This window comes from Anomaloglossus baeobatrachus, chromosome 1 (genome assembly GCF_048569485.1).
Source record: "Anomaloglossus baeobatrachus isolate aAnoBae1 chromosome 1, aAnoBae1.hap1, whole genome shotgun sequence".
Taxonomy (NCBI): Eukaryota; Metazoa; Chordata; class Amphibia; order Anura; family Aromobatidae; genus Anomaloglossus; species Anomaloglossus baeobatrachus.
In genome coordinates this window covers 252,050,294-252,074,771 of record NC_134353.1, presented here as the reverse complement: position 1 = coordinate 252,074,771, position 24,478 = coordinate 252,050,294, and the positions used below count along the sequence as shown (strand labels likewise).

The following is a 24,478-nucleotide window of genomic DNA, read 5'->3' as shown; positions in this document are numbered from 1 at the left end:
ATGATTTTTTTATTATTAAAATATGTTTTATTAACAAAAAAGAATTAAAATACACTTAATAAATACAATAAAATAATGGAGCCTCCAATGCAAAAGGTACACACAGAAAAAGAGGCTGCTGGGACAGTATGCAGAGAATTATATCCTGAAAATACTCTTAAAAATGGCAATCCCACAGCTCTATTCAATCTGCTGCTAGTGATCCCTAGTATTATATGGGTAATTATGGTGTCAATACACCCAGAGTATAATAAATAGATTAATCCCACCAGGGCCACATCCTACCACAACACCATTAACATTTAAATATTTATAATGCCAATGGCGTGGATGCCAAAATAATAGGTGAATCCCAGCTGAGGAAGTCACGTGTATGAAACGCACGTCGGGCTTTAGAGGCATGAATATTGTCATCTGATTATATACAGGTATGTAGCTGGGATTCACCTATTATTTCGGCATCCGCACCATTGGCATTATAAATATTTAACTGTCAATGGTGTTGTGGTAGGATGTGGCCCTGGTGGTATTAATCTATTCATTAATAGATTAATACCTGGGTGTATTGACACCATAATTATCCATATAATACTAGGGATCACTAGCATCATATTGAATAGAGCTGTGGTATTGCATTGGAGGCTCCATTATTTTATTGTATTTATTAAGTGTATTTGAATTCTTTTTTGTTAATAAAAAATATTTTTAATAATAAAAAAATCATTATTCCACTAAAAATTCTTCTTAAAGTCATTATCTTTCTTCCGGATTATTTTTCCTAAAGGAAGTAATTTAGAGTTTAACTGTTTTTTCAAATGACTATGATTATATGAGTATTTTGTTTAATTAATGTCATGTTTAGTTGTATTCCTGACAGCTTAATATACATATTATCCATTATAGTCATTAAATAATTATCCATATCTTTTCATTTCTTCCTTTCTATATTCAATAGATTCCTTATTGCTGATATGAGTTGCCCATAAATATGGTCACCAGAAGGGCTTGCTAAGATGGTCATGTATGGGTAGTTTAATCTCCTGTCCTGTTCTAGAGCCCTCCCTATCCAGTTACTGAAGTGCCTTCATAGAGTGCACTAGAATGGCCCCACACATGTGCATTAGATAGGAGCAGTCCTGCCAGTGTGGACTCTGTAACTCTGTCCCGCAACTCCGTGGTTCTCGCCACTCAGTCTGCCAGCAATCAAGTCCCCATCTCAGTGCAGGTGTCAGTTGTCCGTATTATGGCAGACACAGAGCTTGACCAGTGACAGGAGTCAGGAGTCAATGTCATCTGGTGTCATCTTACAACAGCTCAATCTAGAAGAATGATACAACCCCTTTAAATGATTTATTTACAATGGAGGCTTCAAGTATGAAAAAACTATCCTGGATATTCACTACCTAAAGTCTAACATAGTAGGCTAACCGTCACCCTAATGTATTTGCTACCATCTTTATGCTTCAGAGTAACAATCCTGTACCTAAAATCCTCTCCATGGATAATTTATACTCTTCTTAGTGTGGTATCCACATTATTCATTGGCCATTCCTTATTTTATAGAAGCTCATTGGTTTCCTATGAAGTTTCTAGGATAACCTTATTTTTCAAGTTTTTGAAGGGAATGTATCATCAGAAAACAACCTATTCAATAAAATGTTTAAAGTTAACCTCTTCCCGACACAACATACTTGTACCTCGTACGAGTGGTCTAACAGTAGCGATCAATGCTAATTGCTATTGCTGTTGTTTACTCATTTAGATGTGCCCATTACACCTCCTTGAAACATTCTCAAGGTGCGGATGGATTAGCATGTCAGCCAGGGGTTTGCTGAAGACCCACTGTCAATGCCATCTTGTGAGTTCAATGAAGCCCCCTTCTGGCTGGGCTTCTTAGGAGATCACTAATTTTACTAAATGCAATACCTAAGTATTAGTGTAAATACTTTAAAGCACAACTCAAGTTTTTTTTATTTTCATCAATGGAGTGTTGCTTTGAATCTTACCCTGTAGCATTTTCACCTTTTATAAATGCTCTGGTTCTTTACTGCAACATATGACTGGCCAGAAGTCAGAACTTACATCACAAGCTCTTTCTCAATACAAGTCTATGAGAGCCAAAACAAGGCCAGAATGATGTTCTCATAGACTTGCATTGAAGAGTGACCCCTGGCTTGCTCCAGGAAACACTGAAGCAGCCGGCAGGTCACAAACTGGAGAAGACTGATTTGAGCAGCGCAGACAGGAATTCTTTGTTTTGCTGTACCTTTAATTAGTAGCCAAATAGCACCTGGTTTGTGCCATGTAATCTGACAGCAGCATAAGGTAGGGCCAGAGACCCTGATTCCAGTGATGTATCACAGTGTGGCAGTTATGATAGTCACAGTTTTCTCTGCTGCAGATCTAGCAGATCTGAGCTGTGTATAACTTGGCCCACATCACAGCTTTCTGTGTACATTATATATATATATATATATATATATATATATATATATATATATATATATATATATATATATATATATACCCTGCACATGCCAAGTTGTCCTGCACTGATAATCTCATGCTGATATTAAAACAGCAAAACACAGTCCAGTAAGTGACACATTGCTGTAATCAGGGACTCTGTTCCTATATTATGGTGCTCTCAGATTACATAGCAAAAATCTGCTGACAGATTCCCATTAGATAAATAATGAAAATGTATTGGGTGGTTGATATGGCAAATGGAGGTGGAGAATGTAAATGAACATCTACAGGATTATTGCTCATACCTTCATTCACTTCATCATTTTCTTTGTCCACTTGGGCTCTCAGCACATATCTTTTTATAAGTCTTTTCATTATTTGCTGTCAGGGAAATTGAAAAAAAAAATACAAAATATGAATCTCTAATCTCTAGAGAAGTGACTCATTGTCGGTGCTTTCTTGTATTACATCACTGATGTGAAGTGATTTCTGTATGGTTTTTTTTCTTTCTCAAATCATTTAAGTTTACATATACGAGCACATAATGTTTTCAGGATAGTTCATCATTAAAAAGATCTTGTCATCTTATAAAGTGCCATCTCTGGGATATGCCATCACTTTATAGAGATGGATGGCTGACTGACCCCACCAATCACAAGAATAGGGCTACAGCACAGATTTAGCACTGTGCTTCCTTCTAATTTTTCCTTCCATCGCATCACTACTAGTCACACCACTGTACAGCTGGCCCCATGCTTGGATTATTTACGAAAATAGTACTAAACCAGTACTGCCCCTTGATAACAAATTTGGAAACCCATCATTCATTAAGTGAATGATTTTTATATAAAGAATATTTCTTTATAAAGAAACTACTTACTTGATATCGTGTTGGTTGATTCAGAATACTGTTGAAACTGCGTGACTCAAAAACCTTGGCATTAGATTGGGAGAATAGGTTTAACTGAAAAAGAAGATATGTTGGTTTCAATTAGACACCCAAATTATAAAAAAAAACAAACAAAAAAATGTAAGCAATTTTTTTTTACAGAAATTTGATTTGTGGTGAATCACAAGTACTCCAATTGTCTTAAAAGACATGTATAGTACTCTTAGGTCTCCTAAGATTATATCCAGCCCATTTCAAGGTTAATGCAAACACAGATTTAACAATGTAAAAGTAAATTCAACATACAAGTGCATCTCAATAAATTAGAATATCATCAAAAACTTAATTTATTTCAGTAATTCAATACAAAAAGAGAAACACATATACTGTATTATATAAAGTCATTTCACACAGTGATCTATTTCAAGTGTTTATTTCTGTTACTGTTGATGATTATGGCTTGCAGCCAATGAAAATCCACAAGTGATTATCTCAACAAATTCAAATAATTATCACAAAACACCTGCAAAGGCTTTCTAAGCGTTTAGAATGGTCCCTTAGTCTGGTGTGATAGAGTGCTGTATCCAAGCATATTAATGGAAAGTTGAGTGGAAGGAAAATGTGTAGTAGAAAAAGGTGCACAAGCAACCAAGATAACTGCAGGCTTGATAGGCTTGTTAAGATAAGCTCATTCAAAAATTGGGGAAGATTCACAAGGAGTGGACTGCTGCAGGAGTAAGTGCTCAAGAGCCTCCACACACAGATGTATCCAGGACATGGGCTACAAGTGTCACATTCCTTGTGTCAAGCCACTCATGACCCATAGACAACGCCGGAAGTGTCTTACCTGGATCTAGGAGAAAAAGAACTGGACTCTTGCTCAGTGGTCCAAGAAATTGTTTTCAGATGAAAGTAAATTTTGCATTTCATTTGGAAATCAAGGTCCCAGAGTCTGGAGGAAGAGTGGAGAGGCCACAATTCAAGCTGCTTGAGGTCTAGTGTGATGTTTGCACAATCAGTGATGGTTTGGGGATCCATGTCATCTGCTGGTGTAGGTCCACTGTGTTTTATCAAGAACAAAGTCAGCGTAGCCGTCTACCAGGAAATTTTAGAGCACTTCATGCTTCCCTCTGCTGACAAGCTACTTGGAGATGGAAATTTCATTTTCCAGCAGAACTTGTCAACTGTCCACACTGCCAAAAGTACCAATACCTGATTTAATAACCACAGTATCACTGTGCTTGATTGGACAGCAAACTCACCTGATCTAAACCTCATTGAGAATCTATGGGGTATTGTCAAGAGGAAGATGAGAGATACCAGACCCAACAATGCAGACGAGCTGAAGGCTGCTATCAAAGCAACCTGTGCTTCCATAACACCTCAGCAGTGCCACAGGCTGATCGCCTCCATGCCACACCGCATTGATGCAGTAATTCATGCAAAAGGAGTCCCGACCAAATGCTGAGTGCATTTACTGTACAGACTTTTCAGTAGGTCAACATTTAAAATCATTTTTTCAGTTGGTCTTATATGATATTCTAATTTTCTGAGATAATGACTTTTGGGTTTTCATTGGCTGAAAGTCATATTTATCAACATTAGCAGAGATAAACACTTGAAATGGATAACTCTGTGTGTAATGACTCTATATAATATATGTGTTTCATATTTAGTATTGAATTACTGAAATAAATTAACTTTTTGATGATATTGTAAATTATTGAGAAGCACTTGTGGCTGTGACTAAATAAATGTTAACTGTTCTTCGGGCTGTTCTGTCACGCATAATATCTATAGAATTTGATCACTGTTCTTTGTCTGTCTCTCCCTATCTTTATTGCTAATTTGTGTTGTCCTGACACTATTCAGATTCACCCCAAATTAGCTGCTGCCTTCCCTGCCTCAGCTTTTATACAGGCTATGATAGTCCCTCCTGATTGGTTGTTTTATACCATGTGATGTGATGGCTACAAGACATTATGGTGAATCCCTTTAGGCTGCACCTCAATTTATGTGAGCCTAAAATGTCTGATGCAACCTTCTTCTTTGTGCAAAATGGTTGAGCACATTTTTGGCAATTCATGAAAATCGAATTCCAAATTCTTTAATTTAATTGAATTCTTAAAACTTCAACACAAATTTGATTTATATTAAATAGAATTGCTCATCTTCAATTGGACCATTATAGCCATGGTAGCCCCAAAACATACAGCTGTGGAATAAATACTCTTTCAACGGAAAGCACAAATCACATTTTACTAAAGGCCACGTCTCACTAAGCAACATCGCTGCTGAGGCACGACTTTTGTGACGCAACAGCGATCTTGCTAGCGATGTTGCTGTGTGTGACATCCAGCAACAACCTGGCCCCTGCTGTGAGGTCGCTGGTTGTTGCTGAATGTCCTGGACCATTTTTTAGTTGTTGCTCTCCTGCTGTGAAGCGCACATCGCTGTGTGTGACAGCGAGAGAGCAACAACTGAATGTGCAGTGAGCAGGGAGCCGGCTTCTGCGGACGCTGGTTACCAATGTAAATATCGGGTAACCAAGAAGCCCTTTCCTTGGTTACCCGATATTTACCTTCGTTACCAGCGTCCGCCGCTCTCTGGCTGTCAGTGCCGGCTCCCTGCTCCCTGCACACATAGCCAGACTACACATCGGGTAAGTAACCCGATGTGTACTCTGGCTAGGAGTGCAGGGAGCCAGCGCTAAGCGGTGTGCGCTGGTAACCAAGGTAAATATCGGGTTGGTTACCCGATATTTTCCTTAGTTACCAAGCGCAGCATCGCTTCCACGCAGCGCTGCTGGCTGGGGGCTGGTCACTGGTTGCTGGTGAAATCTGCCTGTGTGACAGCTCACCAGCAACCCGTGTAGTGATGCTCCAGCGATCCCTGCCAGGTCAGGTTGCTGGTGGGATCGCTGGAGCGTCGCTTAGTGTGACGGTACCTTAAAATGGGAAATAGTCACAAAATGTTTGCTATTTCTTCCCTTTTCCAGTTTCTTTATCTCTATTGTCAATATGCATTCAGATTTCCACCATTTCTATTAGTTTAATGTTTAACTCATTTAGAGATTCGAGTACATCTGCTTTAAAGAACAAGTATTTCTCTCCCATTGGAGGACCGAGCAGGTTGGTGCATTACACAGTCTATTAATTTATATAGGCATTGTGTAATGACACTCTATGTGAGGTTTACCCACAGATAACAGCTGATAGCTGGAGGTGCCAGCAGTGAGAACCAGAGAAATGATTGTCCAAAACAGATAACCCATTCAACCAGAATACATTTTCCAATGGCTCCCCATAATGCGCACAGAAATACACAGTACGGCCATACGGGGGTCATGAGGATTTTGATGATGACTATGATAATATCAATTTCAGCATTTCATAACATATTATGCTTTTTAATATCAATCTACTAGGTCTTCTGATTCTGGTGTCCTTTGGATAGACAGCATACATCAGGGCTATTGATCCAAATACATTCAGAACCGAAGTCTATTCATGTCTCATGAAGAAGTAAAGAAGTATAATGAGCAGACGAGAATAACACAGATCACGTTGATTGCATCATGCAAAATACAGAAATGCTTTGACACAGACGCCAAAGTGATTAATTATGAATAACACAGGCCAAATCCTGCGCTTCACTGTATTCATTTTTTAATTACTTGGCTAAGAATGAGGCTTTACGTCTGTGACCAGCATGAAACAAACATGACTGTGTGTCAAGATGCTTTGTATGTGAAGATAATCTCATTAATTTTTGCTTGTAGTTTAGTTCATACTTGTATTTGACATTAGCGATCCAGCAATGCCACACAAAAGAGGGCGTAAAATGATTCCGTATTGTGAACAGTGGCTGATCTGAGTTGCGTACAGTTGGGATTATAAACAGTAAATTAATAAAATGCTATGCGAGGACGCCGCATGCTGTTTATGCTCCACTCCAATAAGATAATATCCTTACATTTGTGCAGCCTAGCACTATTCTTTTCACATAAGAGTTCTGCCCACTGACATGGAAAATAAAATGTCCATCTTGTAATTAGGGGGAATCGGTCACAAGGGGAGACATTGGTCCCCAGTTCTAGCTCCCCCACCCCTGAAAATATCGAAATAAATGGTTGTCTGGGTCACAGAACATATCTCACAACTTTACAGCCCTTATAAAGTAATTTTCTTTTTATTGAAGCCCCTAGATTCCCCTTTCATTGCACCCATAAAGTATGATGCCAATAAAAGTGCCCCACAAACACTGTATGATGCCCTCGCAGTGAATTCCTTCACCGTAACCTCCCCATGCACAGTATGATGACCCTACTATACCCACTGTCAACTACCCATACCCCCACAAAGTATAGTGACCCCAACACAGCATAATCCCCAACTGTAGCCTCCATATATACATATAGTATAATGCACCCCTTAGTCCTCCATATAGTACAATGCACCCCCATAGTCCTCCATAAATTATAATACACATCCCATAGTCCTTCAAATAGTATAATACACACTCCATAGTCCTCCATATATTATAATGCACACCTATAGTCCTCCATAAAGTATAACGCACCCCATAGTCCTCCATATATTATAGTGCACCATCCATAGTCCTTCATACGATATAATGCACCCCCATAGCCTTCAACATATTTTAATGAACCCCCTATAGTCCTCCATGTATTATAATGCACCCCCATAGTCCTCTATGTATTATACTTCACTGCCCATAGTCCTCCATATATTATATGCACCCCCATAGTCTTGAATATATTATAATGTACCCCCATAGTCCTACAAATAGTATAATGTTTACCCCATAGTCAACCATATAGTATTATGGCCATAGGCCATCAGTGTACTCACTGACTTTAAAAAAATAAACAAATGCTCACCTCTCCTTGTGTCCGCTGCTCTGTCCTCCTTGGTGAGCATTCTGCAGCTCTGCACATCTTGGCACAGTGGGCGTGCAGTAGTGACGTTATTATACATGCTAAGATTGAGACGTCCGAGCGCAGACACAGCAGGAGAACAATGAGGGAGCGAGCTGAGTGCTCCCTCTTTCATCATCGCTTACAACTGTTTTGGCATCCGTGTGATGCCAGGCAAGGGCTACTCTCAGACCCCATAGTGACCACATAGTCTGGCACTATTGGCGGGGCGCCACTGTGTCATCATGTTTTTGCTATGTAATATGAGGTCAGAATGATGTAGTGGCAGAGAATCTGAATCAAACAATGTGACACTTATTGATATACTTTCTGTCATTTTGATAAATTCCCAGTTTTATCTGTTGCAGATCTAGCAATTCTCTAAATGCTGAGCTCTGTGTAACCCCACCCACACCACTGATTGGCAGCTTTTTGTATACACTGTACATTAGCAATTGGACGCTGCCAATTAGTGGTGGGGATACGGTTACACAGAGCTAATGAATATGAAGGACTATATTTCAGCAGGTTTACTAGTTCTCTAATGATAACCTCCTTCTGATAAAACATTTATTTTATCAAAACTACACTAAGCAGTCCAATAAGTGATACATCACTGGTATCAGATTAGGTGGCAAATACCTGGTAACAGATTCTCTTTAATACAGACTTTCATAAGTTTGCCTGAAACTTAGCTAGTAATTCTTACTTCACATTTTTTGGAGACTTCCTGCTGTGTGTGAGACAAAGGGAGCCGCTTCATGTAGTGTTTGGGCACAGAACTGGCAATATGAGAAATTCAGAGTACAGTAAAAAGCAATTCCTGCGGCAGAGAGGTGTGCCCAGATGCATTACTTTATACTTCATCTTGTGTAGACAGTTTTGACTCACAATTCTTTTAGGTGCAGATATGGGAATTTAAAAAAACTATTATATATAATTATTTTAGTCAAAAATGTATTTCTACTTTTTATGATTTCTACTTCTCAGCAATTTATCACATCTTCTAGCTTACTTTATATGATTCATATCCTCTGTATCTCATCTCATCTATACATTATATTTTTGCACATTTGTTCTACACTGTTAGAAAGGTTCGCAGTGTCATTTACAGTATGTGCAAATGAGATGCCACATCTGATTGTATTGGAAGAAAACTAGCAGAACTAAGCTAATATTAAACTTACACAAAGATAAAGGTTGGCGCTGGGGTCCTGATGAAAAAGCTGTACCACCGAACAATCAATAATGGAGCCATAATGGCTGTATGGGATTTCGAAACATAATATAAAAAGGAATTAGACGATAGCTCTGCCTGGTTTAATTCATTGGGCACTCATTATAGAGATATTGCTTTGCTATGTTATAGACCTCCATCACCAACATAGACTTTATATTATTTTCTTCTGTATTTTCATTTTTTTCAGTTTTTATACTTTTATTATAAAATCATCATAGAAAAGTGATATTTATGAAACCATCTGTAGATATATTATTAACTGAGAAAAATCATGCAGCTCTAGGGGGAATGTTTTTTAAAGAGAAACAGTTGTTTTAATTTTTATTTCAGAAATCAATAGTACACGTGAAAATAAGCAACTTTGTAATATATCTTATCAGGGAAATCTGCTTCTTTCTCTTCTAGGACTGGTCTTTCTCTCTCAATCCATGGGTAAAATCTGTTTTCAGTGAAGGCAGATTTTCATGTTATTGAGAAAATCTTAAAAACATTCATTTCCTATGACTAGAGGAAAAGAGGGGGGAGACACAAATATTCTGCTGCAAGTTCTCCTGAAATGACACTTAGGCGGGCTTTGCACACTACGACATCGCAAGCCGATGCTGCGATGCCGAGCGCGATAGTCCCCGCCCCCGTCACAGCTGCGATATCTTTGTGATAGCTGCCGTAGCGAAAATTAACACTACGGCAGCTTCACATGCACTTACCTGCCGTGCGACGTCGCTGTGGTCGGCGAACCGCCTCCTTATTAAGGGGGCGGGTCGTGCGGCGTCACTGTGACGTCACACGGCAGGCGGCCAATAGGAGCGGAGGGGCGGAGATGAGCGGGATGTAAACATCCCGCCCACCTCTGTCTTTCAGCATAGCCGATAGGAGATGTTCCTTGCTCCTGCAACTTCACACACAGCGATGTGTGCTGCCGCAGGAGCGAGGAACAACATCGGACCATCGCGTCAGTGTAATTATGGAATTCGCCGACGCTACACCGATGATACGATTACGGCGCTTTTGCGATCGTTAATCGTATCATCTAGGATTTACACACTACGATGTCGAGAGCGACGCAGGAAGTGCGTCACTTTCGACATGACCCCACCGACATCGCACCTGCGATGTCGTAGTGTGCAAAGCCCGCCTTACAGTTCTTCTTAGAACTTGAGCACCAATTGCCATCTCCTATATTACAAAAGGGAAAATCTGTATTCAGTGAAAGCAGATTTTCATGTTAGATAAAAATTTAAAAACATTCATGTCCTATGAAAAGGGTAAAAGATGGAGGAGACACACATATTCTGCTGCAAGTTCTCCTGAAATTACACTTACAGTTCTCCATAGAACTTGAGCACCAATTGCAATCTCCTATATTAGAAAAGGGAAATCTGTATTCAGTGAAGGCAGATTTTCACATTAGTGAAATAGAATTTTAAAAACATTCATTTCCTATGAAGAGGGAAAAGGAGGGAGGAGACACAAATATTCTGCTGCAAGTTCTCCTGAAATGACACTTAGTTCTTCATAGAACGTCAGCACTAATTGCAATCTCTTATATTAGAAAAGGGAAAATCTGTATTCCGTGAAGACAGATTTCACCTCCTCAGTCCAGGAGGAGGACAAAGATAGTTTATCTGATGAGATATATTACACAGTTTCTCATTTTCACATGTACAGTGCCTTGAAAAAGTATTTGAGAGAAAAAAAAAAAGAAAAATGCGGCGTTTGTGAACATTTCTGGGTTTCAAAGAAATAAGGTATCAAGAAGATTATAAAGAGCAGACTTTTATTGACAGCATATATCAGAGGTATTCTAAATCCTTCATCAGGTAGAAAATAGGCAGAGATATAGAGACATTATATACAGGGCAGGATATGCTGGGATACCGTCCGCAATCAGCTGACATGCATTTTTGAGTTAAAAATTGATATTAAGGGGTAAAAAAACACTTTTTACAAATAAAATGTGTAGTTTAAACATGCAAGTAATCTTCAAAAGAAATAAATTTATATAAACAATGTAATAAAAAAAGAAGAGAAAAGCAATTTCTTTTATATAGAACAATATATACTGCTCAAAAAAATAAAGGGAACACCAAAATACAAAATCCTTTTTTAAGTATTCCCTTTATTTTTTTGAGCAGTATATATCATACACACTACTCAGCAGGTATTTTCTATGGTTTTATTTGACCCTTCAGGGGTCAATGGGCATAGTTTAAAAATCCAATAGGACTCACAGTCAATTAATTTCTGAAGCCGATTGGCAACTGTTGCTATTATCTGTTCCAATAGTATCTAGCAAGTTTTTTTTTATTCTTCTTCTCTTGCAACCAGAAAACATGTTTTGAAGTTCAGTCTGGAAGTGCATTGGGGCGTGGTGATGCACTTACAGCTCCTCAGATTCCACTGTATTTTCAAACTAGCAGCACCCTCCCGTGCCTGATAAAAAAAAATCATTTTCTGAGGTACATGGCCACTGATCTGTCAATCAGCTAGGGGAAGGTGCAGCAAGGTTGGGAATACAGCGAAGGCTGAGGAGCTGTAAGTGCATCATCACTCCCCAATGACTTTCAGACTGAACTAACATAGTTACATAGGTTGAAAAAAGACCTAGGTCCATCTAGTTCAACCTTTCTCCACCAATTCTACATTTTGTCATTAATTCATTTATAACCGATGACAATGTTGTGTGTACTGAGGAAATCATCCAGCCCTTTTTTAAAAGCAGTTATAGTATCTGCCATTACTGACTCTTGTGGTAGGGCATTCCACAGTCTGACTGCTCTAACTGTAAAGAACTCTTTCCTATTTAACTTCCGGAATCACTTTTCTCCACTTGTAGTGAGTGCTCCTTGGTCCTTAGTATTGTTTTACACAGTTTACATTTCTCAAACCTAGAGCAGCACTTTGGGGTCATAAAGAGATCAAATGCCTTATGCCTTATCTTTTATAACACTACACAGTTATATAAATAGTTTGGGTAGGGTGGGGTAAAAGTTGCTCACTGGTCTCCTTTAATGAACATGGATTATACATGTTCTACATACTACATTTAGCAAAAACATTTCGGCAGTTGGATAAGTTGACCTGTAGTGGTGAGCAAATGGTAAGATATTTGGGTTCGATTATTCGTACTGAATACCTAGTACTATTCCAGTATTTTCCGCAAATAATGAACCTAATGCAAATCAATGGGGAACCCAAGCATTTTTCTTGAAGATTTCCCAGAAAAATGCTTAGGTTCCCCATTGACTTGCATTAGGTTTGGTGAATATTGGAATAGTACTAGATATTCAGTACAAATAATCCGAATATTTTACTGCTCGCCCATCACTATTGACCTGCAGATTTTCTAGTGAAAGAAACAAAAGAAAAGGTAACATAATTTACCCTGGATTTCGAGTCACCCATTCCTATTTCAATGTCTTTCTGAAGTTTTCTGGTTCTGCATTTCAGCAAGTTGATAATTCTCATTATTAAATACACAAACGATTTAGGGCTTGGAACAATGCTGAATGGAGGAGGAAGCGTTTTTCCATCATCAAAATACGATAGCCATAACTTCGATCGGGCAAATTTCCATTCCACATCACTGTCATCCTATACGTATAAGAAACACAAAAATGACTTCTCATATCCATTACATGGACACGCGTGACTCAATTTACAATGGAAGAAACAACCATTATTGCAAGCTTGATGTTTTCTTCTTTTTGGCTTTTAAAGAGACATGTTTCATTGGTGCTACTGCTCAAATATATTACATTCCTCCAGTGGAAATGTGAAGATTGGACAGCAAACATTACAAAATGAATAATGAAATACTTTACTGTTCCAGTTTTTTGTAAGTCGGCCCAGATTTCTACTTTACAAGGACATTGTACGCAAGCACCAGCATTTTACTGAATAAGCAAGCTACAGTTCAATGAATAAGATTGATATCGTGTGCATGAAGAATATGTTGTTTATGAATACAATACTACAGGCAGAGCAATATAAGGAGCAAGGATTAAGTGACTCTGCATATCAATCGATTAATGATCACTAAGATCATACATTGGACAGTACATATCCAATTTATATACTCGTCTGTGTGAGCCCAAAAGGTGCAAGCTTAATTTACATTTATTATTTAATATTTTTACTAGTAGCATGTCAATTAAACAGATAACTCTGAGTGTAAGCATGCATCAATTATTTTGATATTTATTCAGTAATAAATATTGGAGCACAGTGCAGCGATTCAGTTTTCATTTTGCAAGATTTACAGGACAAAGTGACACATAAATCTTCCCATTGGAAATCATTACTTTTATGTACTACATTAAAAAGTCATAAAATTTATAAACCTTGACCAGTTATGTCATCTGACCTAAGAACACAAGCCTGTTAGGTTAGCAGACCTGTCTTATGAAAACCGATGTAAAATATAACTGATAAAAAGCAAAGACACATTTCAATAGATAGTAAAGTCGAGTGGCATCTTACAATTTTATAATTTACTAGCTGTACTACCCGGCTTCGCCCGGGTTAATAACTGCTGTTAACAAAATAGAATGTATTAACAAAATGTATTCTGCACACAAAAACCACAAAACAAATAGATAGAAATGTAATTATTAAAAGGCAAAAACTAAGCAAATAGAAGCATTTCACAACATATATTTCAACACCACAGATATTCCACACAGATTTAACTAAATTGGTCAAGTAATGTGCTCCGTCTGTCTCTTTCCAGATCTGTCTCTTTCCCCGAATGTCTCTTTCCCCGTCTGTCTCTTCCCAGGTCTGTCTCTTTCCTGTCTGCCTCTTTCCTCGTCTGCCTGTCTCTGTCTCTTTCTTTGTCTGTCTCTATCTCTCTGTTTCTTTCCCCATCTGTCTCTTTCCAGGTCTGTCTCCTTCCCAGGTCTGTCTATTTCCCCGTCTGTCTCCCCATCTCTTTGTCTGTGTCTTTTCCTGTCTGTCTCTTTCCCTGTCTGCCTGTCTTTGTCTGTCTCTATTTCTCTGTCACTCTCCCTGTCTGTCTCTATCAAGGTCTGTGTCTTTCCCCATCTATCTTTGTCTGTCTCTCTGGCTGTCTCCTCCTTCCCTGTCTGCCTGTTTCTGTCCCTGTCTGCATGTCTGTCTGTCTCTTTCCCCATCTGTCTCTTTCCAGGTCTGTCTCTTTCCAGGTCTATCTCTTTCCTGGTCTGTCTCTCTTTTTCACCATCTGTCTCTGTCTGTCTCTTCCACCGTTTGTCTGTCTGTCTCTTTCCCTGTCTGTCTATATCTCTTTCTCTTTCCCTGTCTGTCTCTGTCTGTCTCTCTCTCTGTCTGTCTCTCTATCCGTCACCCCACCGACATCTTATTACCTCACATATAAGCTTCTTATACTATGAATGTCTTTTGTTCCTATAGCAACCAATCACAGCTCCTACTAATAACCTGTAGTTCCAGGCTCCATTTACTTTAATGAAGGCATGTTTTTTGGAGAGTAACTGTAAAGCGCGGGGTTATATTTTCCTGTCAAAATATAGTCTACGACGTTCCCTGGGTCACATGAGGTGTCTGTGCAAAATTTTGTGATTGTAAATGCAACGGCGGGGATACACTTTTCGTTTCACTTTTTCCCCATTATGTAGATAGGGGCAAAATTGATTGGTAAACTGGAACACGTGAGGTTAAAATTTCACCTCACAGCATAGCCTAAGACGCTCTCGGGGTCCAGACGTGTGAGTGTGCAAAATTTTGTGGCTGTAGCTGCGATGGTGCAGATGCCAATCCCGGTCATACACCCACACATACACTGCCCGGGATAGTAACTGTCTCTCTGTTTCTTTCCCATTCTCTTTCTGTCTCCCCCTCTGTATATATCTCTCTGACTCTCTCTCTATCTCTTTGTCTGTCTGTCTCTTTTCCTGTCTGTCGCTGTCTCTTTCTCCATCTGTCTCAATCTCTTTCCCTGTCTGTCTATCTATCTCTTTCATTGTCTGTCTATCTATCTCTGTCACTTTCCCTGTCTGTCTCTTTCCCTCTCTTTCCCTGTCTGTCTCTTTCCCTCTGTCTCTTTCCCTGTGTCTGTCTCTTTGTCTGTCTCTTTACCTGTCTTTGTCTGTCTCTTACCCTGTCTGTCTCTTTCCCTCTCTTTCCCTGTCTGTCTCTTTCCCTCTATTTCCCTGTCTGTCTCTTTCCCTCTGTCTCTTTCCCTGTGTCTGTCTCTTTGTCTGTCTCTTTACCTGTCTTTGTCTCTCTTACCCTGTCTGTCTCTTTCCCTCTCTTTCCCTGTCTGTCTGTTTCCCTGTGTCTGTCTCTGTCTCTTTGTCTGTGTCTGTCTCTTTACCTGTCTGTGTCTGTCTCTTAACCCCTTCATGACTGGCCGATTTTTCGCTTTCCGTTTTTTTTTTCCGCCATTCTTTTTCTGAGAGACGTAACTTTTTTATTTTTCAGTCAATATGGTCATGTGAGGGCTCATTTTTTGTGGAACGAGCTGTACTTTTAAATGAAACCATAAGTTTTACCATATAGTGTACTGGAAAACGGCAAAAAAATTCCAAATGCAGAAAAATTGCAAAAAAAGTGCAATAGCACTATTGTTTTTGAGATATTTTATTCACTGTGTTCACTATATGGTAAAACTGATGTGTGAGTTCGTAGACACCAAACATGTATAGGCTTACTTTTATATAAGGGGTTGAAGAAAATCGGTAGTTTGACCGAAAAAAGTGGCGCACGTTTTACGCCATATTCCGTGACCCGTAGCGTTCTCATTTTTCGGGATCTATGGCTCAGTGACAGCTTATTTTTTGCGTCTCGAGCTGACGTTTTTAACTGTACCATTTTTGCGCAGATGCTACGTTTTGATTGCCTCTTATAGCATTTTGCGCAAAAGTTGTGGCGACAAAAAAACGTCGTTTTGGCGTTTGGAATTTTTTTGCCGCTACGCCGTATACTGATCAGATTAATTGATTTTATATTTTGATAGATCGGGCGTTTCTGAACGTGGCGAAACCAAATGTGTGTATATTTTTAATTTTTTTAACCCTTTAATTTTCAATGGGGCGAATGGGGGGTGATTTGAACTTTTAGGTTTTTTTTTTATTATTTTTTTATTTTTTAAAACTTTTTTTTTTAACTTTTTTTTTTTTTATTTTACTAGTCCCCCTAGGGGGCTATTGCGATCAGCATTCCGATCGCTCTGCACTATCTGCTGATCACAGCTGTAAACAGCAGATACGCTCTCTTTCTCTTTTGCTGTGCCGCTGGCACAGCGAAAGTGAAAGCAATTCATGTGTAGTACAGGAGTCATCACATGACCCTGTGCTACCATGACAACTAACGGAAGTCACGTGATCGTGTCATGTGACTTCCGGTATCGGGCGGTAAGTAAAAGTTTATAATGGCGCTGTCACATATTGACAGCGCCATTTAAGGGGTTAAACGGCATGATAAGATAACGATTCTGCTCGTGCCTAGCAGGCACACATCTCAGCTGTGAAAATCAGCTGAGATGTGTGCCGATCGCGGCATGCTGCCGCCAGCAGACCGCGGGCAGTAACATTATGACCGCTAGGACGTAATTTTACGGCCCGCGGTCGTTAAGGGGTTAACCTGTCTCTTTATTTCCCTCTCTTTCCCTGTCTGTCTCTTTCCCTGTCAGTCTGTCTCTTTGTCTGTGTCTGTCTCTTTGTGTCTGTCTCTTACCCTGTCTATGTCTGTTTCTTACCCTGTCTGTGTCTGCCTCTTTCCCTGTCTGTGTCTGTCTCTTTCCCTGGCTGCATTGTGACATGCCAACATTCCATTTAAGGGCGTGGCTGCACCTTTTTCTGAAGTTCTGGCTGCACTGTGGCTCCCAGCTCCATTCGCTTTAATGGAGGCAGGTTTTTTGGTGAATAACTGTAAAGCGCGGGGTTAAAATTTCCCCTCAAAACATAGACTATGACGCTCTCGGGGTCCAGAAGTGTGAGTGTGCAAAAGTTTGTGGCTGTAGCTGCGACGGTGCAGATGACAATTCCGGACATACATACATACATACACACACACATACATACACACATTCAGCTTTATGTATTAGATGGATTAAAGCTGAGTGGTTATAAAAATACAATCATCCGCCAATTACTACTGTAAATTACACATCACCAATTCTCTAAAAATATTTCTAAAGGTGGGATTCACAATAATAACAAACAAATTAGCTGGACCAATCACTGAGCTAGGAATAAATGATAAAACATAAAACGTAACTTTTACTTCATAGACATATAAAATATGAACAGTGGTTCATAAGTGAGTTAAAACCAGGGTAACAGTAGTCCAATTATGTGGACAACAGATGGGCCTATATGTGAGGAGTATAGAGACCCAAACAATACGGACTGCCTCAGCTGGCTTGAAATCCAATGGACGATCGTGCCATCATAAGTACTATATAAAACTGGAAAAGAATAATCATATACACACAATACAGTTTATCACATTAAGAACCCCAGTCATGGGAAAATATTCCTGTGTGTATTATAGGCAGATACTCAGATACTGAGGAATTGTAGATAGAAAATATTCCTCTCTGATAGGGAATGGTCTTACCACATCCCGAAGTCATAGGCGGGCATTATGCAGGTTACCGGCTCAATAAGGGGGGCTGTTACTCAGCACATCAGATCCCATACGGCCAAATAACCTATATCAGGCAAAATCAAAGGTTCCCACTCCCAACGTTTCAAACTGGATCATCAGGGGAGTCCAAGTGGGATATCAGCAGTGGACGTCACTAGGCATCGCTTTCACATGACCCTCCACTGGTGCCCGAATCACTACAATATCAATAAGCAAATATCAGTAAAAAGTCTTTACCCCTCTTGCCCTGATGGTCGCCTTCTGTGGATTAGCCCTCTCTCCTCGGATCCCATCGGAACACTGACTCTTTATTGATCCTGTGTTTCTATAGTTTTTTTAAATAGGCTCGCTATTTTTAAATAAGCTCTCTGTTTTAATCCCTATCTCCTTTTTCATTACTGTCTCTGTTTTCCACATCTCTGTGGCTGCACTAGCCTAGTGCTCTCTTAGTACATTACAAACCTGACCTGTGATATTGCTTATATACCGGCATTTCTTTTTGGACTTGTACCTTATGCCAGATAACTATAATCGCGGCCACTGTATTTGGAACCGAGGTTGCTATGGCAGCGTTAATGTGTGTCTCCATGTAATGGAGCTGTTTGCGTTCCACTCACCCGGATGTGATGACATTGGGTGAGGACGGTTACGTCTTCCAAGCGACGCTGCCTTAGATGACGCGCAACTTCCGGCCCGGAGGCACTCTGGGAGCGCGCGTCACGATAATTCAACCAATCCGCGCATGCGCCGTGCTATATTTGGAGCGTCACTCCAGATGCCAAGCGCGGCAAGCTTGAATTAGGTTTGATACACGCCTGGATGCGGTGAGTTAATATAACCATGGGGCACGATAAATACGGCCTGATTGGCAGTTCCCTGGGCTTTTTACTGATATTTGCTTATTGATATTGTAGTGATTCGGGCACCTGTGGAGGGTCATGTGAAAGCGATGCCTAGTGACGTCCACTGCTGATATCCCACTTGGACTCCCCTGATGATCCAGTTTGAAACGTTGGGAGTAGGAACCTTTGATTTTGCCTGATATAGGTTATTTGGCCGTATGGGATCTGATGTGCTGAGTGACAGCCCCCCTTATTGAGCCGGTAACCTACATAATGCCCGCCTATGACTTCGGGATGTGGTAAGACCATGCCCTATCAGAGAGGAATATTTTCTATCTACAATTCCTCAGTATCTGAGTATCTGCCTATAATACACACAGGAATATTTTCCCATGACTGGGGTTCTTAATGTGATAAACTGTATTGTGTGTATATGATTATTCTTTTCCAGTTGGATATAGTACTTATGATGGCACGATCATCCATTTGATTTCAAGCCAGCTGAGGCAGTCCGTATTGTTTGGGTCTCTATACTCCTCACATATAGGCCCATCTGTTGTCCACATAATTGGACTACTGTTACCCTGGTTTTAACTCACTTATGAACCACTGTTCATATTTTATATGTCTATGAAGTAAAAGTTACGTTTTATGTTTTATCATTTATTCCTAGCTCAGTGATTGGTCCAGCTAATTTGTTTGTTATTATTGTGGATCTTCTTATTGTATATTGCTACTTATCCTAAGGCGGGCTTTGCACACTACGACATCGCAGGTGCGATGTCGGTGGGGTCAAATCGAAAGTGACGCACATCCGGCGTCACTTGCGATGTCGTAGTGTGTAAATCCTAGATGATACGATGAACGAGCGCAAAATCGTCGTCATCGTATCATCGCTGCAGCCTCCGACATTTCCATAATGCCGGGGGAGCGACAGGTACGATGTAGTTCCTCGCTCCTGCGGCAGCACACATCGCTGTGTGTGAAGCCGCAGGAGCGAGGAACTTCACCTTACCTGCCTCCCGGCTGCAATGAGAAGGACGGAGGTGGGCGGGATGTTTACATCCTGCTCATCTCCGCCCCTCCACTTCAATTGGCCGCCTGCCGTGTGACGTCACTGTGACGCTGCACGACCCGCCCCCTAAGGAAGGAGGCGGGTCACCGGCCAGAGGGACGTCGCACGGCAGGTATGTGCGTGTAAAGCTGCCGTAGCGATAATAATCGCTACGGCAGCTTTCACTATATATCGAACGTGCGACGGGGGCGGGACTATCGCTGCAGCATCGGTAACACATTGTTACCGATGTTGCAACGTGCAAAGCCCGCCTAAAGGTGGGATTGACATGAATTTCTAACCAGATGTCGGTAACAACCCATCCAATCCACACAGGCAAAAAAATCAAACCATAGATGTCCATACATTAAGTTATGTGTAATAAAGAGAAATTACTTAGGGAAAAAGTATCTTTTGCAACAAAAAGGTTGTGAAGGTCTCGAGACAGTTCACTGGTTTTATCCATCATGAAATGTTTCTTGTTGTGAATGTTGTCTGTGTGAGTGCTGTTCTGAAGCTCCCTCTGGTGGCCAGGAATGGTAGTGGAGCTGGAGCAGAATCTGAGTCTGTGACTCAGACAGGTGTCAGCGTTAATTGGGAATTGGGGAAGTCCTATTGCAGACAAGTCTAGTCTATATAGGAGAGCACTTCGTGCTCTGCGGGCGTCGGTTATAATTATTGTATTTTTCTCAGTCTCTGTTCCTGGCCTGGAGCTTTGTCCTTCCCTGTATCCCTGAGCAAGACTTCTGCAGATAAGTTTTCAGTTTTTGACTTGCTTCCTGGTTTACACCTTAGGGTGTTGTTTTTCCTTGTTTTGCTTTGTATCTGTTTTCTTGCAGGTGAAGTTCTATTTCTCTTTTGTTGTGATCATGGGGGTTCCCCCTGTGCTAGCTCTCCTGCAGGAAAAGGTATTTTATCCCTGTCTAATTTGATTATTTGCTCTTCTGTATTTTGTGTTCTTTTTTTGGTATTTGTTCTCCTATTATTTACAGGAGTTCCTGATATAGTGGGGGTGAGGTCATATGACCTCCAGGGCCATTTTTATTATCAGGAGTTTGGTATTTTTCTACAGGGATTTTGTACTGATCACAATCAGTTCCTTTCCTTTGCTTTGTATCTAGTTAGTTGGGCCTCGCTTTTGCTAAATCTATTTTTCCTATCTGAGTATTGTGTTTTCCTATATCACCGTAGTCTTTGTATGTGGGGACTGTCTACTCCTTTGGGGACTACTCTGAGGCAAGGTAGATTTCCTCATTTCATTCTGTGAGGCGTAGCTAGTTTCTCAGGCTGTGACGTGGCGTCTAGGTTTTTAGGAATGCTCCATGGCTATTTCTAGTGTGGTCTGATAGTTGGGGGATTGCGGTCAGCCCAGGTTACAACTACTCCTGTTTCTTGGTGTTTTTTTCACTAATTAGAGTTTTTTGTAATCTTCCACGGTTACCGGATCATAACAGTTTCTTGTGTGGCAACTTGGAAATGAGACAACTTTTTGTAGGCCAGGTGTTAAGTCAGCTATTATTTTTCACTAAGTGGCAGGAATGTTTTCTAATCACTGATAGATATAATCTGATTTTTTAAGTGGTACGCCATCACAATCAGACAGATTTGTCGGGCAACAGCACGGAAGAGTGGGCAGACACTACCAATTTAAGATGTGGCATGTTGATATGATAGTTTCCTACCCAAAAGACTGAATGTTGTCATAAATTCAAAGGGTACTTCAACAACTATTAATTTTAAAGGGGTTATCCGGTCTAAATCTCTATGTGACTGTAGTCTTCTGAATGCTCACATTTCACACACTGTGTGCTGTGAGGATTTGCCGGTGTCAGAGCCGGTGTACTGAGCGAGGACATGCTCATCTAGCCAGATTCTGTCCAGGAGTATAAATATTGTATACTCGCGGCCACGTGACCGCTGTTTCTGGCTCTGACATCGGACAATCCTCACAGTGCAGTTAAAAGCCTGATATTTTAATAGGGTTGTGTAGACTTTTTAATTCCACTGTACATAGGGTGTCCTATATCTATAGGTAAAATGAATATTACTAGTAGAATTTTCAGCTTTTTGTTGTTCCTTTTCTTAAAGAGGTGGTTCACTACTTATTTTTCCAGGCCACTTCGATACAATGTTGAGGAACAAGGCTTCTCTCAAACACCTTGTATTGCCAATAGTGCCTATGAGCAGCGCTATTGCGGTCCGCTCATCCCCTTCTCGTGAACCCCTGGGCTCCATGACCTCTGATGTCAAGTGATGTCACATCAATTTCCAGATGACCTGAAATCACAGCGGCTGGCCCCAGGCTTCCCGAGTGACTGTGCTGTCGGCGGTATTTCACCGCTCGTCACAGCGCAGTGTCACAGTTAGCATCTACCTACTCTCTCCTTCCCTGCAGAACGCTGCATGCAGGAGCAATGCTGGACTGTGATGACTGGTGAAATGCAGCCCAGTTATTCAGGAAGCCTGGGGCCGCCTCGGTGATATTAGGTCAACTGGAAGTTGACGTGACATCACCGGACATCAGAGGTCACGGAGCGCGGGGTCACGAGAAGGAGTGAGTGGACCGCAATAGCGCCGCTCACAGGCACTATTGGCAAAACAAGGTATTTGAGAGAAGCCTTGTTTTTCAACATTGTATCGATGTGGCTTGGAAAAATAAGTAGTGAACCAGTCCTTTAATATAGTAAAATCATTATTGTCATTGTATTCAGCAGAAAACGCCAGCATCACTAAGGTATTTCCATCACTACAAAACAGGTCTGACCTTCTAATTGCTACTTTTTAATTTATAAGCTATTTTCTACAGTTTGCATTGTTTTCTTTAGTGGAGGAAATCGCAGTACACAATCTCCTACAAATGCTATGCGGTGCTCTCCACACAATGTCCTATTATGTATCTGTCAGTCTCGCTTATTCTGATAGCGGAAAACATTTCAAGTGAAATAAATTTATCATGTCCTATCTGAAAGAGACTTTCCCTACTGACAAAAATATAACTCAGATATTTGTTCTATTTTCCGCCTCTAAAGCAACATTAGTGTTCTGCCGATGAAATTCATTTTGTACAGAATAAATTTAGTTTCTATACTCCATTTAATTACAAAGCGCGGAGAAAATTTTTAATACCATCATTTTTATATTGCCTATGTTGCATTTTGATTTCCCTCTTTACAATTATGGCTATATCTGTGAATCAATTGCATCTTATTATCAACAATTAACCAACCTGAAAAAGCACTTAACGTTGGGAAAGTACTTTCATGTATCCAGCTTCTGGCAATAATGGGTCCAAATTGTAACATTTATCGTACTCAATGTTGGAATATAATGAAAAACCATTTCATAAAAAAAAGTAATTGCTGTTGACACCTCTTAGTAATAAACTATGAACCTTCCCTATGCATAAGAATAAAAAATCCAGATCAATTAGTTTGGAGTACTGTAGCGCAATTCATCCATCTCTGCATTATAAGGCAAACAAATAGTAACCTCTATTAATGGCCATAACAATGCCAATAATGTTGTTACTTAAACCGCACACATATGTAAATGCCATAACATTTTCTTTTACCTATTCACTGTAATTTTAGTATTCTGCATTGGCAAGTTGAGGAAGATCAGTCCTGTAATTCTTCCATTGATAAAGTAAGTGAGTACCCCAGTACATGTACTAGTATGGCAGAAAAATTAAATACCTGAATTTACATTGTTAGTCACTGCTGATTCAACAAACTCTGTAATAGAAGAAACTTAGTAATATATCTTATCAGAGAAATCTCCTTCTTTCTCCATTTATGAGCCACTTCTTTTCTCTCCCTGTACACATACAATCATTGCCGAAAGTGTTCGCATCTTTGAAATTGGTCCAGAAAATAAAGTATTTCTCATAGAACGTTATTGCAATTACGTTTTGTTATACACATGTTTATTTCCTTTGTGTGTTTTGGAACAACATAAAAAAGGAGAAGAAAAAGCAAATTGGACAAGTTATGATTAATCTGGTTTTATTGAATTTTCACAAATCAAACATAAACAACATTATATAAGAGATTAAGAAAGTAGTAGTAGGGAATAAGGAAAGATTAGATAGAAAAATCTCAAGTATGGTCCCTCTCTGGGTCCAACGATCAAATATACTCAATTACATGCATTGGCTTAAATGCAAATCACAATCTTATCATCATTTATTATTATTATTATTATTTATTATTATAGCGCCATTTATTCCATGGCGCTTTACAAGTGAAAGAGGGTATACGTACAACAATCATTAACAGTACAAGACAGACTGGTATAGGAGGAGAGAGGACCCTGCCCGCGAGGGCTCACAGTCTACAGGGAATGGGTGATGGTACAATAGGTGAGGACAGAGCTGGTTGCGCAGTGGTCTACTGGGCTGAGGGCTATTGTAGGTTGTAGGCTTGTTGGAAGAGGTGGGTCTTGAGGTTCCTCTTGA

At 40.1% G+C, this 24,478-nt stretch overlaps 1 protein-coding gene across 3 annotated transcripts in view; it reads right to left on the bottom strand.

Annotated features, from left to right (window-relative positions):
- The window catches only part of TRPC3 (transient receptor potential cation channel subfamily C member 3), a 403,894-nt gene that overhangs the window by 7,006 nt on the left and 372,410 nt on the right, over window positions 1–24,478 (bottom strand). For all 3 annotated transcript variants that reach the window (XM_075349076.1, XM_075349096.1, XM_075349087.1), the window contains exons 9-11: window positions 12,922–13,131; window positions 3,350–3,433; window positions 2,775–2,850 (exon numbers count right to left, since the gene is read on the bottom strand). In XM_075349076.1, coding sequence (XP_075205191.1) covers window positions 2,775–2,850; window positions 3,350–3,433; window positions 12,922–13,131 — 370 coding nt within the window. The remainder of the gene's footprint in view (window positions 1–2,774; window positions 2,851–3,349; window positions 3,434–12,921; window positions 13,132–24,478) is intronic.